Source organism: Platichthys flesus, chromosome 21 (genome assembly GCF_949316205.1).
Source record: "Platichthys flesus chromosome 21, fPlaFle2.1, whole genome shotgun sequence".
Classification (NCBI taxonomy): Eukaryota; Metazoa; Chordata; class Actinopteri; order Pleuronectiformes; family Pleuronectidae; genus Platichthys; species Platichthys flesus.
Window position 1 is genome coordinate 13,074,942 of NC_084965.1, and position 17,528 is coordinate 13,092,469.

At 44.2% G+C, this 17,528-nt stretch overlaps 3 protein-coding genes across 4 annotated transcripts; 2 read left to right on the forward strand and 1 right to left on the reverse strand.

The window, feature by feature from the left end:
• Nucleotides 1–208: 208 nt before the first annotated feature.
• Nucleotides 209–7,960, reverse strand: ythdf3 (YTH N6-methyladenosine RNA binding protein F3). 2 transcript variants are annotated; one of them, XM_062379081.1, is made up of 5 exons: nucleotides 7,677–7,960; nucleotides 7,176–7,200; nucleotides 6,509–6,588; nucleotides 4,204–6,033; nucleotides 209–1,301 (listed from the first exon to the last, which is right to left on the reverse strand). In XM_062379081.1, the coding sequence occupies exons 3-5, from the start codon at nucleotides 6,572–6,574 to the stop codon at nucleotides 1,278–1,280; spliced, it is 1,920 nt and encodes a 639-aa protein (XP_062235065.1). In that variant the 5' UTR covers nucleotides 6,575–6,588; nucleotides 7,176–7,200; nucleotides 7,677–7,960; the 3' UTR covers nucleotides 209–1,277. The 2 variants fall into 2 exon arrangements, with proteins under 2 accessions (XP_062235065.1, XP_062235064.1); XM_062379080.1 differs by having other exon boundaries at nucleotides 7,612–7,960.
• Nucleotides 7,961–8,939: 979 nt separating this feature from the next.
• abhd10b (abhydrolase domain containing 10, depalmitoylase b) lies at nucleotides 8,940–13,397 on the forward strand. The gene is made up of 5 exons (XM_062379082.1): nucleotides 8,940–9,148; nucleotides 9,649–9,835; nucleotides 10,928–11,039; nucleotides 12,355–12,492; nucleotides 12,614–13,397. Exons 1-5 carry the CDS (start codon nucleotides 8,971–8,973, stop codon nucleotides 12,953–12,955), a joined length of 957 nt encoding a protein of 318 aa, XP_062235066.1. The 5' UTR covers nucleotides 8,940–8,970; the 3' UTR covers nucleotides 12,956–13,397.
• A 148-nt stretch (nucleotides 13,398–13,545) lies between these two features.
• tagln3b (transgelin 3b) lies at nucleotides 13,546–17,196 on the forward strand. The gene is made up of 5 exons (XM_062379083.1): nucleotides 13,546–14,732; nucleotides 15,559–15,766; nucleotides 16,454–16,628; nucleotides 16,778–16,880; nucleotides 16,974–17,196. The coding sequence occupies exons 2-5, from the start codon at nucleotides 15,587–15,589 to the stop codon at nucleotides 17,113–17,115; spliced, it is 600 nt and encodes a 199-aa protein (XP_062235067.1). The 5' UTR covers nucleotides 13,546–14,732; nucleotides 15,559–15,586; the 3' UTR covers nucleotides 17,116–17,196.
• The last annotated feature ends 332 nt before the right edge of the window (nucleotides 17,197–17,528 follow it).

Genomic DNA, 17,528 nt, shown 5'->3' on the forward strand with positions numbered 1-17,528 from the left:
CTTTATGGTCAATGTCAACACACTTCACATCCACTATCAATAATGTGCCAAAGTGAAGGTGCCATAACTGTATAAACACAAGTTTACCTAAAGGGAAGATCTGCTCCTACACCAACAGCTGATATATATTTTCATGTGTGTGATGCTGCTGTGAAAAGCCCAGAAGTCATGCAAAACATTTTCCAGACAAAAAAAGCACAAAACAACATTTGCGCTAAACATGGGTAATTTTTATTTAGCTAGTGAGTTACCTAGAGGAGAAAACTGTCACATCCTTGCAGTTGATATCTTGCCGTTTTGGGGGGAGTCCCGGTGGAGCCGAGCAGGAGGGGGGGGGAGGGGATGGCGGGAGTTCTCCCAAAAGTTCTAAGACTTGCAGTGGACGGACAGTCTGATTGAGTCGGAAAGGTACGTTGGCGTACGTCGACATCAGAGCAGAGACAGTCAACCACCGGGCCCACAGGAAGCCACGGCCGGCTCTGTCAGAGCAGCAGGTTTCTCCTCAGACAAATGCACTTCAGAATGACAGAATCACAAGAGAGAGAGAAAGCGAGAGAGAAAAAGAAAGAAAAAAAGATATGCACGGGCCGACTTGTGCCGACCGGCTGCGTAACTGTAATCTTTTAGTACACGGAAACAGATGAAGAAAGGAAGGGAGCAGGTCGAGAGAGGATACATCCTATGATTGGCATGACTATGGCCGTTTCCCAATTATTTCCCCCCCGCCCGTCAATCATCCACAGCCTCTGTCCGAGGGACGATCAGACTGGCTGGACACGGATTCAAGTACGAGATTAATTTATACATATCATCATAATTCTCTCCAGGAGCTAACAAGGCTCAGAAACATCCCTAACATTTGAGGCATTTTTAAAAAAAGAAAAAAGAAAAGACAATTAAGCCCGGTGAAATCTTCTGACTACTCTGGGTTAGTCAGTTAGTTGCTCACAAAGAAAAATCATAGAAGAACAGAGAGTTAGAGAGTTAAGGGTGTCGGTAGAGGCTGTTGAGAAGGACTGAAAGTGCTTTAAAGACGAGAGTTCTCAAGGTGGGTTCTTCTCTTCTCGTCAGACGGGATCACGGGGGTTTGATGCACCAGTCAACGGATACAGATGAGTCCATCGATGGGCGTGTTCAAGTGTTCCGAAACGTTGTCGTCTTCAGCGGGAAAGACTGCGAGAGCCTCTCCGCCTCCTCCCCCTCCTGGTTAGGCAAATTTTAATTTAAGGTCCTACATCATTAGTGTTGCAGTTCTAGCAGAGAGCTTGCTCGAAAGGTTACTGTTTATTTCTATTGCGCTCCTGGAAAGAGAGGGAAGAACACACCGAGAAGAGATAATCAGTGGATGGCAGCAGAACAAGACATTGGGACACAAACAGATAACAGAGATAATCAAAACTCATTTATGTTGGTAATCGGTATTGATTTCACTTCTTGAACAACATGTCCTGATAGAATGCCCCGATTGTGTTGGTCTCCTTTTCTACGAGTCTGCTAATGACCTTCGTCGCCGAGAAAGTAGGTTTCTCTTTCAAGTATCTTCTAGAACCTGAATGCAAACACTGATATTATGGAGTAAAACATATCTAATACCTCGGTTTTGGCTCATGTATAATATATAAAATGTGGTACCGATCCCTAAAATATTGTTTTTAAACCCTTAAAGTTAAGAAATATAGCTGAACATTAAAATTTTACAGTTTAACCATGAACTTTTAAATAAATAACTATAAATAAAATATGTAGAGCTTGATTGAAAAAATAAACTTCTTCGCACCTAAAATGTAAACATAAGTGCAAATATTTCCTGCACTTTTTTCTTTAGTATAATAAAAGTTTTCATATTTGCTAACATAAACGTAGATAGCAATGTGTTTGTGATAATCTCATATTTCAACTAAAAGCTTCAGTGAGTTTCAACTATTTATTTTGAATCTCTGCTATTTGTTCAAGGAACCAAGTGGGCATCTCAAAAACTACTAAGAGGAATAAATAATAGAAATGTGATGTTGAAAGGAGACTCAACACAAACGGGCCTCTGTCTATTCTGGCTCTTTGAGAACAGTCACTCTACAGTTTGGCTTCTCTTTTTCTTTGGAAAGTACCAGTTTGCAAAACTTTCCTCAGCGTTTTCTTTTGTACTTAAAACTCAGACCGTGGAAACCCCAACCGATGTTTGTATGTTGACTGAAATATCAAGTTGCAGTATATGTCACACCATATGTTATTTAGTTGGGTACGTCTTTAGTTGTCTCTCGTTGTAGTGATTTAAACGACGAGGAATACCTATCAATCACCGAAGCAAGGATACTTCGAACTTTCTGTTTCTCTAGAGACCATCTTCTATTTAAAAGTTGGTCTGAGACTTAAGGACCCGACTCCAGAACAAAATACTGAGCTGTCCTCGACTTGTCGTATCAGTCGCCACTTGTGCTACAGAAAAACAGAAGACTGGAACAAATGCATTCTAAAAATCCCAAGATATCACAACTATTCCAGAATGTGTTGTGTTTTCTCATTAAAGAAGAAAAAAAATAGTCAAAATAAGCTAGGGATCTTCATGCACAGATGACACAGACTCAACTATGTTCTCCCTGGGGAGTGAGAGTCCATGTCAGCGATCTGGGAAAGATCTATGACACCTAAGATCATATCACTTTAAAGTATCTAATTAATATATTGTATTACAACCAGTGTAATAATGAAAGAAAGTAAACCGATTAATTTCTTCATAAAATCTACAAAAACAATTTACATTTTCCTTTTTCAGTACCTGACATAATAATAGGACTTAGACTTAATTGATATTCCAGTAATAAAGATCAACCCACTAACTTCCAGCTTTACTGGTACGACACATTACAGCAGACTGGCATTCACCCCATGTGCCACGAGCTTATTACAGCGCATGCAGGGGAATTAAGCAGCTAAGCTCTATGTATTAATTACCAAAATAGTTATGCTAATTCCATCCTGGACAAACATTTGGATCCACAGTGATCTTAAAAAGCACTTTGGGAAAGTGCTGCAGCGCAGGTGGCTGTGCTGGTTTGACATGTCTCAAAGTTCGGGAAGGACGGGCCCAAACAACTGAGAACAATTAACCTTGTCAGGCGGAGGAGGGTGAGGCCTCACGCGGGCCGATGCTGTCATGTAGGAGGTCAAGGCCACAAAAGCTGCACAGCGCAGTGGCTGCACGGCGCCGGATGAAACAGGCTTCCTACTGACAGGTTGTTTTCAGAAGCCTGAAAACATTGACTTGAAATATTTATGAGAAAGTAACCCGGCGCATATTAACAAGGTCAGTGGCGAGGAGTCGATACAGCATCAATGGGGCGGTGGGAGGAAAGGGGGGGAAGCAGGGAGCAGGTCATGGGGGTTTTCTGAACGCAATTAGATTAGCATACTGGTGGATCTAAGAATGGCTGCAGCTGAATTCCAGCGGTGGCAACGTGTTATTCTCTCCTCGGCTGCTGGTTTTCCACAGCAGTAGCTCCCCACTGAGGTTTTACTACTTAAACTAACATTGGTGCTACAACACTGTTGTTACCACTGCAACATATTTCAGTTTACCGTCTTGCACAGTGTGTGCGCCTGTTAGAACTGTGTGCACAGGCAAATGTAATCATGCACTTTATAATGTGTTTTTGCAAGGAAACGTTTTAAAAAAAAATCCACCCTTCAGAACAGCTGAGCTCGGAGGCACACTGCAGCCAGTTTGCAGGCCGAGGGCTTATGTTGTTAAAGACTAATAAAGCATGAGGAGCCCGCGGAGAGCTGAACGGCTCGGTGTTCAAAGGGAGATCAGAGCATACATCTGCCTTTGTCTGAGAGGAGGAATGCCAGGAATGTGGGCTATTTCAGGAAACCTCTATGCATCCAGCTCCACTTGGGCAGATCATCGCGATCTCAACAGCACAAGATGGCTGATGAGGAATCAGACATTCCTGAACCTGCTCATGAGTAATGGTGGCATGTCAGGCCCTCGGAGAACTTCCGTTTACGTCAGAACGGTCACGCGGCGACCGGACGTTGCTATCTGTGTCTAAGAGCAGGTGGAGGGAGATCAGCTGACGACAGTTTGGCTGCAGCCTGCAGCAGCCGCTCAGTGAAAGCTAGCCTCTGTTTGAATTAAAGGCCAAATTATGTGAAGTGTCTCATGCATACAAACAATCTTTTTAGTTGAGTGTGCGTTCATCTCACCTTCCTCAGAGCCTCCTCCTCTTCCTGACGATTCTCATAATGTGCAAAGTCATCAAAGATTGAGGTGGTATGCTTGTAAGTGGCGATAATTTTAAGCACTTGCTTGGCCTTCTCCAGCGGCACTTCCTGAGTGTCCCTGGAGTTGGTCACTGGCTTGTTGTCATTGTTCTCCAGCCGGATGTGCCGCAGCTGGTTGTTGGGCACATCTTTGATGAAAACCCACTTCACCTCGAACTTGCCCTTCCACTTGTCCTGAGACCAGACGCCTGCATAGGCATTGTAGTCCACCGGTGAGCGCATCTCGGCCACGCCACAGAAGTGCCCGCTGCCGTTGACACTGAACACCAGGTACAGGGGCCCCTTGTTGCCCAGTGAGCGGTAGGCACCATCCAGGCGCTTGTTGCCATGTTCTGTGCTGCACCAGATGGAGTACTTGATGGCGCGGTGGATGTCATCTTCTGAGTAGCTCTTGATTATGAAAACACGTCCGTTTTTCAAGTTCCAGTCAAAGTCTTTGGAGTTGTAGTTGTTGAGGGCCCGGAGTTTCTCCAGCACCGGGTGCACCTCTCCCGAGCAAGGGGAGGCACTTAGGGGGACCCCCCCACCAAAACCAAAGCCCTCACCCCGGTTCCTGGGAGCCACCCAGCGGTTGGGAGGCGGGCCGGGCTGCTGGGGTTGTTGTTGATGCAGGGGCTGTGGGGGGCCATGCTGAGAGGAAAGGTGCATGTGAGGAGGGCCAGGGGGCAGTTGCTGGGGATGCTGGGGATGCTGGGGGTGCTGGGGATGTTGGTGATGCTGGGGATGCTGGGGGGACTGGAGAGACTGGAGTTGGAAGGGCTGGTGTTGGTGGTGTTGGTGTTGGTGATGTTGGTGTTGTTGTTGGTGGTGTTGTTGTTGGTGGTGTTGTTGTTGTTGGTGGTGTTGTTGTTGGTGGTGGTGGTGTTGTTGTTGTTGTTGTTGGTGGTGTTGTTGGTGGTGGTGCTGGGGCTGGTGTTGATGCTGGGGGGGCAGAGGGCTCTGCAGTAAGGGCTGAGCTAAGAGAGGTTGCTGCACTAGAGGCTGTTGGGGCATCATGGTCTGAGCTAATGGGGGCTTATTCAGAGGGCCCTTATCGTCCCAAGTACCAATGTTCATATTGTGCTTTATGGGGGGTGGAGGGATGGTGGCGATTCCCCCCATCCCCATGTTGACTTTGGGTTTGACCTTGGGCTGCGGCTTGGCCGGCTTCTTGGCGATGGCTGCCCAGGAGGCGGGTTTAGGCACTGAAGAGCTGACAGACGGAGGGAGGTTATTGGCTGCCATGCTGGTCATACCTGCTGTGGCTCCTAAGGGAGAGCCCACGGTTTTGGTGACAGCTGCCACCATGTCCGTACCCAGTTTTAACCCTGTCATACCCTGCTCAATGCTGTTCAGTACCGGCACCTTACTGAGCTGGGTGTCGCTTCCAAAGCCCGCCTGTCCGTCCGTTATGGCTCGGCCCAGTGAGCTGGGGGCGTACCCATAGCTGTTGCTGTACACTGAGCTCTGTGTGGACTGTCCCTGAGAGACACTGGTACCCCAGGTGGAAAAGTCTGCATTACCAGGGAAGAAGTTGAAGCCGTGCTGGCCGAGGAAGGGAGGCGTGTTCCCCAGGGCACCTTGCTGGCTGAAGACGCCGTCAGGGATGAAGTGCGGCTCGCCATTGCTCATCTGTCCATAGGTAGCTAGGTAGGGCATGGGGGGGTCTCCTGCTGTGGACCAAGCAGCCTCTCCCAGAGAGTAAGGGAAACCAATAGATGGAGCATAGTAGCTCGGCATGTAGGGGTCAGACATTGGTTGATAGTTGTTACTCTGTACAGAAGAGAAGGATTACCAGTTAATGTTTTATACAGAATCATAGGCGGAGCAATTGAAAAAACCAAACACATAGGGATGTTGCAGTGTTTGATAGCTTAAGGGGAAAAAAAGAATTAATTAAGCAAACTGGAGAGACAATAGTGCTTTATGTTTGCTGATAGTATGAGATTATAAAATGAGAACTGACGATAGATGCAGATTTTCATTGAGCAGATTACACATTTTCTTCTTTTACACCAACATTCACAGTTAGCTTTTTTTTTTTAATGCAGGTAAACCCACAAGAAAAGGGCAATTGACTTATTTTCCATTGCAATTAGTACTTTGCCTTTCTGTTTTTTTTCTCGAGTACATCATGTTACATCAGGACGATGCATCAAATTAATTGAATTCACTCCCATTGAAGGCAAAAGCCAGATGTTAGTGGGTCTTCTTGACCAGTGGAAAAGAGGCTTATGATATACGTTACCTGATTTGTCTGGCCGCTTAAGTAAGGCTCAAAATCATCATCGTTCACACTATCCTTTTGATGCATTGATCCGTTTTGCACTATGGATGGAAAAAGAGGCCATTAGGTCATGTCATCACTATACAGATAATGTTATAGTCATAGGTTATGTAGTAGACGTACTTAAAAAAAAACAAACACAGATCTAAGGACTGTTAACATTAGGGGTGGGAATCGCAGGGTAACTTACCATACGATACACAACTAATGACCCAGGATAACGATTATATCGCAATGCAGCGATTCTGCAAAAATCAATGTGCTGCAAGACAATCATATACATCACGATATCTGTCGAACTGAAGAAGAATACAATATTTACTGCTAAAGAGGTAGAGTGCAGTTCACGTTTTCTTATTTACTGCAACATGGGGAGTTTGACACAAACTCACATAAAACCATATATGGGGAAGTGCATAAAGTCTTATTTTAGTTCCTCTTTAGTCCTAGTCAACTTCCACAAGGCAATCGATGTTTGGTGCAAGGAAATCGTGTGTCAAATCTCACGATATGTCGCCTATCGATTTCATCCCACCACTTGTCAACATCCCACCACTTGTCAACATTTCTTTCAGACTACAGTTTCAGCACGGCATCATATTTCCTGTTTAGAATAAAAAAAACGTACCTTTATTTCCTTGTCCTTTGGGTCTCTGGAATAATGGAAAAAACAAGAGATGAGTGTATTGACAGATTAGCACAGGAAACACACACAGACACACACACAGATATATCCTCCCTGGATTACCACACAGTGCAGTGTGGTAACCTCAGCCTGGAGCCATTCACAGGTTGCTTCACGTTATTGACCGGATGTCAGACGCGGTGACATCCAGTAAACGGTGCCGCATTGGCAGCCGGATGAAGCTGGACTGGGTCGGCGGCACGGTTGGCCTACATGACGGCTAAAGAAGCTATCACGTATCCAAAGACTTTATTTAGCCCGTTTGATCCGGCGAGCCGAACCGGATCAAACTGTTCTTTCGACGGGGGAGGGGGAGGGCAAAGTTTCAATCGGCACCGCTGCTGCTTTGGCTAATCCACAGCACCGACCCCACACGAACCTGATCGACGGTGGTCGCAGACATCCTCCAGGAACCGACACTGATCCGCTGTGTGTGACACTGACCGCGGCTTCCCCACTGCCTCTCTCCGGGCTCGTCTCTCGGCTTCTCTCCGCGAATGCTGCGAGGCTGCGATCTTCCTTCCCCGACGACGATCCGCTGCTTCTGGGTTGCTTCTTCCGACGGCGACGCGGTCGAAGAGCAAGTGTGCGATCCGGCCACGGACGGTGATTAGCGGGTCAATCTGAAAGTGACGAGCGTCTCTCCGGAATGTCTCTCACCATATTCCACAATGGCGGATCGGCTCTTTACTCCCGCTTCCGTTCCGTCCTGCTGCTCCGTGACCTTCCGCTTGTGACGCTCTGAGTCATGTTACACACGCTCTTCACATGACTGTCACAGCCTCCCCAGTTCTCCCACTGCACATTTCATCAAACCATCACTGATGCTGAAATAAACCATCAGTTCATTATAGGCTGCTCGGGGGCTGTCTACTGAAAATACAATAAAAATACAGAAGAAAGCAGAAAAGAAACCGATTACATTTGTACTGACCTTTTTATTTCAGGCACTATACTTGAGTATTTTCTCTGCATTTAACAGAGTGAATTTAGATTTTAAGAAGTTTTTATAACCAAAACCATGAAGAACCCATAATATTATTAGTAATTCATTTAATTTAATTAATTTAACTACCAAATATCTTATAAAATACATGACATTTGCTCCACATCACTAGCTGCAATATTGAAATAATACATACTATACAGCCTATTTTTTAAAGAAATTGTAATACTAACAACATTACTTTGGTGGGAATTATATCAATATTTATTCGACTATTGTCCAGAAATGTCACAATGAAGAATCAAATACTCAGCTGGATTATATTTAGTAGCAACTACAACTAAGATACAATTTAAAAAAATGTATAAAATAGAAAATTTTGACAATACCAAAATAAGCATCATTATTAGTATAATTTAATACTAATATACTTATTTTGGCTTTGGTACTGCTATGTTAGTGAATGATATCTATATTTATACCTAAAAATGTAGAAAATAACTGGACAATACTTTGTCAATCATTTTTATTTTATTTATTTATTCTGGGCGGCTGAGGTTTTGTGCTCCGAACTGAAATTAAAAAATGTTCATTAATCACACACCAATATAAGTGTGTTATATTATTGATGTATTAAGGAAATAATTCATGATATCAACACTATTAATAATATCTTTGAAATTAAGTGGAATATTGGACAAAATTTGAAAATGTTAGACTTTTATTTCTACCTTGCATTTTTACTCCTCTTATCCCATGAATAGAACGTGTAACAATATAATTTAACTTCTCATGGCCTCACTGGTGAACGAGGACATTCTGCTACTTCTCGCTCTCGCTGCTCTCGCGATACTCGCTCAGAAGTCTCGGGGCAGTATGGCTGCGGTGGCGCTGAGGTGCTGGCGCAGAGGACTTTCACAGATTTCAAGTCATGGAGGATTCGCAGCTTCATCTTCGAGGCCTCTGGCAGGTTGGTGACATTCTCTGATCTGTATACTGCTCGTCCGTAAAAGCTGGAGTTCGACACGAGGCCGTTTCAGGGCTCGTGGAGGGGGTGTGGCTCGCTCACTGCGTCGTCTTTAGAATGTAGGGCATGGAAACGGCGCAGCGTCAACGTGTGTGGGCTGACTTTGCGCCGATTGCGTTGGTTTCAAACGCATTTGAAGACATTTAGTCATTCACTGGTGTCGCGTAGTTGTGTGTTGATATGTTAAGGTCATTGATATGTGTGTCTGATGTGAGTAACACCGTCTCCTTAGTGTCCATGTGCTGTTTCCCAATTAGCATCAAGGAGCCTTATGAAGCTAATTAGCATCAAGAGGCTTCATCTCAGATAAGGGGATGTGATGTTCTGATGCAGCAGAGTTGTGTTTTCTGATTCAGCAGACGCACACATAGCCGTGGTTTACATAACATGTTCTCCCATAGTAATGGTACTTTGCCCCCCCCCCCCCACCATGTGTCCACCAGGAGACAGAAGACACAAGTCCACAGTGCAGTTTGCGTCCAGACCGGAGCTCCCAAAGCTGGCCTACAGGAGAGTGAAGGGGAAGAGCCCCGGAGTGGTCTTCCTCCCGGGCTATGGCTCCAACATGAACGGACAGAAAGCCGAGGCGCTGGAGGAGTTTTGTAGGTCACTGGGTCACTCGTACCTTAGGTAAGACTGTTACACACAACACACAAGAGGGACACACACACGCACAGAGAAATGCAGGTGTAACAACAGACCATGACAACAGACCTGCTTCACACACACAAGCTCTGGGATTTTAAAGCCTGGGGTTTCGTCTTTCAAAAAACTGAGAAACAGCAGCATTATCGACAAAAAGTGACTATGTAACCATGTCACTATGCTGCCTATGTTTATCTTGTATTTTAAGTCTTAATCTTGTTTTTAAACCCTCTTACGTCTGCTATACCATCATTTGACAGGCTATGTTAGTCTATAATGCACAACTTTGTATAGCTTAAGCTATTTATCTTTAAATCTATATTTATATAGATACTTTGGTTACTTGTGTCTTTCAATCACTTCATACTTCAAGTAGTTGTGACAGCTTTGCAGTGGAGTTATTCTTGACCTATTTTGACCTTTTATTATTCTCATGCTCTTGTATTTGACTGTTTTGTGGGCTACTGGATGCCTTAATTTCCCTCGGGATCAATCATGTATCTATCTATCTAACAAAATATGTATGTACACATCAGGGAAAATCTATACATGTAACACACTGAACTCAACTCGGATGATTCAGAGTGAGGCGCAGGATTTGCAAAGAACCAAAATAAATGCATGCACCCACCGCACACCCACATTTACACTCCTCCATCTCCTGATGAGAGAACGAGAGATCAAGCACATGTAGCCAATATATGAGGCTAGGTTTTATATAAGTGGACTGGGATTGAAATGAAGGAAGAAGTCTTGCTACCATCAGATTAAGGTAGATTAGCAGCCCTCTGTAACACTATATAAACATTAAATTCTTTGAAATTCTCGTTTGAACAACTGTGATTAAATCAAAGAAGAATTGATATTTTTAAAAACACTTTCAACCATTCAGATATGTCTCATAGGTGGTTCAATATAAAAGATGTGGCTTATCATACCAAACACATACAGTAAAGGCTCGGTCCCATGTCCTAAATAAGCAAAATACAATGAACCTTGTCCACGGCCTCTCATTGCTTATACTTGTTTTACCCTGTGATAACATGGCCTTGGCCTGTTTCATCCATGTTTTCCCAGGTTTGACTACACGGGACACGGGGCCTCAGAGGGGGTGCTAGCAGAAGGGACGATTGGGACCTGGAAAAAAGACGTCCTTTTTGTGTTGGATGAGTTAGCAGAGGGGCCACAGGTAATTCGTTTTAAGTGACCATAAGCACTGGTGTTAAGTAAGCAATGGGGTTATGAAAACTATGCTCAGAATGAAAAGTCTGACACTGTCTGTTGTTGATTTTGATGCATTACAAACACTATCTGTGTCTGAAATCTTGCTTTCAAGAATGGGCACTGCTGAGCTTTTTATGTGAGCAGCATGTCAAATATTGATTTCAGTTCAAAGCTACAATTGCTCGACTATTTTTGTTCAACATTCATACATTTAAAATATAGGCAAGTAGATCTCAGAGTACAAGTTACTGTCTGTGTTACCTTCCATTAAAATTGTAAAAATACTAAGATTCTTTATAATGAAAACATCTGTTACACACAGGCAGCCTCTGGTAGTTTTTTATCATGACAGGAGGAAACAAAAATGCTTGTTTTGTAAACACTATCAGATTTCTGATGTTTGATTCTTGTAGCTCGACACCACTCGACTGAGATCTGATATTGAATTAATAGTACATTTTTAAAACCTGGTTTTACTCAGCAAAATGTCAAAAAGGTACAAATAAGAAAATCAATAAAATGGTTACATTAGATATCGACATGGGTAATTATCTCTTCTTTAGAGATCATGTTTTTACCCAAGTCTGTTTATCTATCAGCAGCATTACACCAAAAGTACTAAACTGATTTGCACCAAACATGATGGCGGAAGGGGCATTTAGTCAGGGAGGAACCCAGTTTAGTTTGCTGCTCATCCGGGCAATGGGGCCAATCCAGGAATAGATTTTCTTAATCTTTCAAGACATTTTAACCCAGGAAGTAATCACATGTATTTATGGCGTTAAAATCGATGAGTTTGGTCAATTTGCTGCAGACTACTTCCTTTTTATTCCTCTGTCATATAATGCGAGAAGTAGTTGTTCATTCAAGAATCTGTCCATCTTGAATCATTTCATTCCCAGTGCAGAACTCAAACAATTTCCAATTCTTAATTGAAACTTCACAAGTATGTATGATATTTTGAGTTTGCTGGAAAGGGAATGTCATCTCATTAATTTTATTTGTAGGGTTATTTGGCCTTGATGGAGGTTTGTGCTCCACTGAGATCCATTCTAGTTTGAACTGGAATTAAAATCCTCTTTCCTCATATTTCATGTTTGTAATTCTCAATACCCCCAGACAGTGGCACTGTGCGACCACATCTGGGATGTTATTAGTCTTCCACTAACACAATGGTACTGCCTGAAAGTGGAGTTGACGTTATGCAATGTTTTAAATCATGATTTATTTGTTTCGGATTAATCATTTGATTTACAATGTTTTTTCTTTCTTACTCGTAGATAATGGTGGGTTCCAGTATAGGTGGTTGGCTCATGCTGCTGGCAGCCATTGCAAGACCAGACAAGATCGCTGCACTGGTGGGCATCTCCACTGCTGCAGATCATCTTGTCACATCGTTCAACTCGCTTTCTCTGGAGGTAGGAATATATAATATTATAGAATACAGTATGAGTTTTTTTGTTTTGTTTGAAAGTTTGCAAAGCATTTAGTTTTTAATTAGGTTTTCTAAGACCGATTTGTCCTCTTTGGAATCTGCAGGCACGTAAGGAGTTTGAGGAGAAGGGGGAGTGGACAGTTCCCACCAAACACTCGGAGGAGGGTGTTTACAAATTTAACATGGACTTTCTGCGTGAGGCAGAAAATCACTGTGTGCTCCAGAGTCCCATCCCCATCACCTGTCCCGTGCGACTCATCCACGGGCTCAAAGACGAAGACGTCCCCTGGCACATCTCCATGCAGGTGGCAGAACGCGTCCTCAGTCCTGACGTGGACGTCATCCTGCGGCGACATGGCCAGCACCGCATGAAAGAGAAGGACGACATCAAGCTCATGGTCTACACTATTGACGATCTCATAGACAAGCTGACCACTCTGGTCTGAGGAAGGGATGTGTGGGGGGGTGGGGAGTGGCAAGCTTGAGAGGTTGCTGAGTTAACAAGAGACGTTTACCAGGAAGTCAACCCTCAAGGAAATTACCAAACAAAAGCATGTCTCTCTGCCAAATATGACCTTTTAACCGTCTGTTATTCTCCCTGTACGTCATCTGGTATTTTCACATGCCACCACGGCTGCTAGCTGCTCCCTTATATCTTCAGGTTGCATTTGTTTGTGTTCCAGGTTGTTCCATCGACTCTCATGCTAGTCAGCCATTACTAGGTCTGCCATTGCTGTTGTCTCTGCCACTGTTCTTACTGTGTGACTGTTTCTTCTCCCTCTTTAATTAGATCCTTAGTTTTCCCTGTGCCTTTTAAAAACGAATCACTTTTCACCCATTTTGGCCAATAAAACCTCTGCACCCTAGAGTGCAGGTGTCAGTCTGTTACCACAACGTGCACACTGTCATGAACGGAAGAAACATCCGCCTTTATCAATGAAGATAAAGTGCAATGATTGGGACATACAGTACATCTTGCTGGAGTTCTAGGTAGCATTAAATATTTATTACTTAATTGTAGGGATTGTAAGCTGTATTAAGAAGGATGAGAAATGATATAACCATGAGGGTATTTCTTTAAAATGATTCAAACAGCAACACATTGAACAGAAATACAATTAGCCAGTTACATTAGCACATCAACAAAATGAGTTATGATTGTATACGAGTCAAAATCGGTCTTGTAGGCAACAGCCATGGGAGGTTTTCTCGTGATAGTCGGACATTCTGTTACATGACTCCTAATACCTGCTGGCCTTTAGCCACAGAGCTACTTGCTGAATGGAGCCACTGGACTGTTGATTATTAACATGTAATTGGCCACCAGCCGCACTGTGCTCAATGGGGCGAATCCAGCCACTTAACTCCCAGGTCTGCTTAACTGCAGCTGTGACCTTCAACTCGCGCCTGAGCTGTGGAGTCTGTCATTTTTTTGCGTCAAAACTACGACCGAACACAGATTTATGGATTCTTGCAGCATGATGGTTGTAATGCGAGTAGAAAAAGCTTTTAGTGTTGTGATTTCACCCTTTGCTATAATTCTTACTAGAGCATGGCCAGTATGGATTTTGGGGCGGATACAGATATTGGGAAATTAAGCTATCAATTGATTGACAGATATTTGATAGACAATTTGGCAATGATCCCTGAGCTGTTGGTATCAAACCATTACAATAAAGAAATGTAATCTTTTTTGAAACTCACATTCTTGCCGTTTCCCACATTTGTAAATGTTGTGTAGTCACAACTCTGCAACCAGTATTTACCAATAAACTTAACGACCCCAAATAAAACAACATCCAATCTGCCTGGGTGCCATTGAGCAAGGCAATCAATGTAGTAGCTATAATGAGGTTAAATGGGACTTTAGTATAAGGTGGTGTATAATGTTTAAGTCTAAAAGTTAAATTATATTTTCAGTTCATTGGGCCCCATCATGTTGCCCGTGCGTCCTGACGCCCACTCCACGCTGCCTGACTGAGCGTGCACAGTGACCAGTGTCCGGCAGCGCTCTCTCGGGACCCCTCCTGGAGGAGCAGGCATATAAAACGAGCGTCTCTCCCATCGCTGGGACACAGAGTCATCCAGCCCGGCCCGACGCGCTTCAGCCGCGCTTCATGGATGCTTCAGCAGCGGAGCAGCATCCTCAGCCTCTTCCCAGCCCAGCGGGACTAACTCTGTGTTAACCGGACCTCATCCCAGCGCTCTCTCCTCTCCTCTCCTGTGAGTGCACGCTGTCTTTTCCTCCGTGCATGGCTTTGGTGGATGTGACGGTGCAAACGATGCAGTGTCGCAGATGGAGCGTCACCTTTTACGCAGTTGCCTTCGCAGAGATCCTCGTGTTTTAACAAGCTGCAGAATGGGTCGGAGCAGTAGATGGAGCGGACTTTATTTGAATGTACTTAGTTAAACTTGCAGAATTGCGCCTCACAAAAGATACAACAGATGCAGCACAGACAACACAATCATTATATGCGGCAAAGAGCACTGACGTAATTTAATTGAAGTGCCCTGCAGGCTAAATATAGACCCAGTGTTCATTGTGGGAGTGCGTGCTGTGTCTGTAAGAGGACTAACTTTATTCGGACTAAAAGATACAGTTGATTATTTAATTTGCTTCAATGAAGCTGCGTGCCATACTTTAAAGCATCGTGTCATGCGGCACACCACGGGTCTCAGTGTGCCGGAAATGGCCTTGATTGTTTCCATGGCAATGAGAGGGCATGTCCCTGCCTGGGACAGATGCCAGGGACCACACCCTTCCAGCCTCCAGCCCCCAGAGATGCTTGGATCTGCTGGGTGCTGTTAGACTGAGGGAAACCTGCTGTTCTTCATTAACTGAAGTGGTTCGTGATGAAGCTCTTACGCTACAGATTTGAATTGTATAAAAAGGTTTATCTCGTAGTAATTTAACCAGGATACAAATAAGACTGTGAAATATACTAACATGTGCATATATTATAGAAACCTTTTGCTGATGTTTTTTTTTTCAAAATTTGTCATGTTTGTTATAGATTTATTTTTTCATTTTGCCATTTGTTCTTCTCAGAGATACTGCAAGTGTTGCAAGAGCTGCCATGGCGAACAGAGGGCCCACCTACGGCCTGAGCCGAGAGGTGCAGGAGAAGATCGACCTGAAGTACGACTCCGACCTGGAGCAGAAGCTGGTGGACTGGATCGTGGCTCAGTGTGGGGGAAACATGGAGAAGCCACAGACGGGCAAAGAGAACTTCCAGAAATGGCTGCTGGACGGCACAGTGAGTAGCTGCGGTACCTGCACTTAAAATAGAAGTGGGCATTGAATTATTAAAGCTGCAACATGATAGATATAACAGCCCCGTCAGATTTACAGAGGCCATGAATTTAAGAAAAGTAAAAACACATCTAGGTTTACGTTCCCTTTAACTGAGAGAGTTTTTAAATATAAAACCCGCAACAATAGACCATTATGATCAGTCCCATTGGAAAAAGTGTTTTCGTTATAAGTGACAGTGAGTTAAAAAAACTGTTCTTTGCTTTCCAGACTTAAAATATCTGGGAGTGTGTGATTGAAAACTCATCTTTCTCCTGTCTGAGAATGCTTTGCACTATCAGACCTAATTAACAACCAAATTCTAAAAGGCTCCCTGCACAGGGCTGCAGGGCTGTCGCTCATGTTCAGAAAAAAATCATTGAGACGAGGCAGAGGCGTCGGTTTCTGCAACAGCAATTAACTTAACAGAAGATTTGTTATCCATTCTCTAGAGGCGTGACACACTTACTGTTGTTTTTGAATCGTTGGTGGTAGAAAATGTCATGGAGAGGAAATGCTGCAATTCATAATCACAGTTAAGCATGACAAATAACTGAGTCTATTCTTTTCCCGGACCCTCTTCTGTATGTTATGGGTGGCATGGCCATTTTCATTTCATCAAGCCAGTCTTATCTCACCTCCTTTGTCCCAGATCCTGTGTAGACTCATCAACAGCCTGTATCCGAGGGGCAAGGAACCCATCAAGAAGATTGCGGAGACTCAGATGGCCTTCAAGCAGATGGAGAAGATCTCTCAGTTCCTGCAAGCAGCGGAAGCTTACGGGGTGACGACCACCGACATCTTTCAAACTGTGGACCTCTGGGAAGGTAAAGAGGTCTAATAAACCACGTCTGTGCTCACAGTTTTCAATCTGATGATGTGCTTTGTTCTATCTATCACTGGGAGGTGGGGTGTGTATTGGTTTGTGTGAGTATTTGGAGCAGAAAGTATAATAATGTTGTTACTGTGTCCACAGCAAAGGACATGGCAGCAGTGCAGAGGACCCTGATGGCTCTGGGGAGCGTGGCTGTCACCAAGGACGATGGTCACTACAGAGGTGACCGAGAATGGTTCCGCAGGTAAAGACGAAGAGGACTCGAACGTGAGAGCAAATCATTATCCTCCACGACAGCTGGAACATGACTTTTTGTTTCTGTTTGTCACACGTGCAGGAAAGCGCAGGCGTATCGACGAGAGTTCTCCGAGGAGCAGCTGCGCCAGGGACAGAGTCTGATTGGCCTGCAGATGGGCAGCAACCGCGGAGCTTCCCAAGCTGGTATGACGGGCTACGGTATGCACCGTCAGATCATGTAGGACGTTTCCTACCTAACCTGCTCCTCTGCTTCTGAGACCTTATTTTCTACTAATACCACAAGTGTTGTAGCCCCCCCCCCCCCCCAAAAAAAACTCCCTATATCCTCCGTAGCCGTGTCGACCTCAACTTTCCTGGAACTGCTGCTTTTCCCCAGACACTGTTCAAAACCCACATCCCAGATCAAATGATGTAAAATGCTGTAAATCACCTCTTTCACGCTGTCTTCCCTTGTGCCATGTGCTGTTCCCTCCCACTGTTTCCTGACTTTCTATATCCAAATGGTTAATGTGGAACTCGTAGTCATTCAACATCCCGTAGGTCTTATAGGGAAACTGTAGATTTTGATGAAACAAGCCATCAGTGTTATGCATATTTTAAATCTGAATTCTGTAAGCCCCTTGTTACAGCATCT

Coding starts and splice junctions, on each gene's coding strand:
- abhd10b (XM_062379082.1), top strand. CDS start 8,971: ATGGCCTCACTGGTGAACGAGGACATTCTGCTACTTCTCGCTCTCGCT. Junction 9,149..9,648: donor ATCTTCGAGGCCTCTGGCAG/GTTGGTGACATT, acceptor TGTGTCCACCAG/GAGACAGAAGACACAAGTCC. Junction 9,836..10,927: donor CTGGGTCACTCGTACCTTAG/GTAAGACTGTTA, acceptor ATGTTTTCCCAG/GTTTGACTACACGGGACACG.
- ythdf3 (XM_062379080.1), bottom strand. CDS start 7,635: ATGTCTGCGACCACCGTCGATCAG. Junction 6,589..7,175: donor CAAAGGACAAGGAAATAAAG/GTACGTTTTTTT, acceptor TTCCATCCATAG/TGCAAAACGGATCAATGCAT. Junction 6,034..6,508: donor TAAGCGGCCAGACAAATCAG/GTAACGTATATC, acceptor TCTTCTGTACAG/AGTAACAACTATCAACCAAT.
- tagln3b (XM_062379083.1), top strand. CDS start 15,587: ATGGCGAACAGAGGGCCCACCTACGGCCTGAGCCGAGAGGTGCAGGAG. Junction 16,629..16,777: donor AACTGTGGACCTCTGGGAAG/GTAAAGAGGTCT, acceptor CTGTGTCCACAG/CAAAGGACATGGCAGCAGTG. Junction 16,881..16,973: donor GACCGAGAATGGTTCCGCAG/GTAAAGACGAAG, acceptor TCACACGTGCAG/GAAAGCGCAGGCGTATCGAC.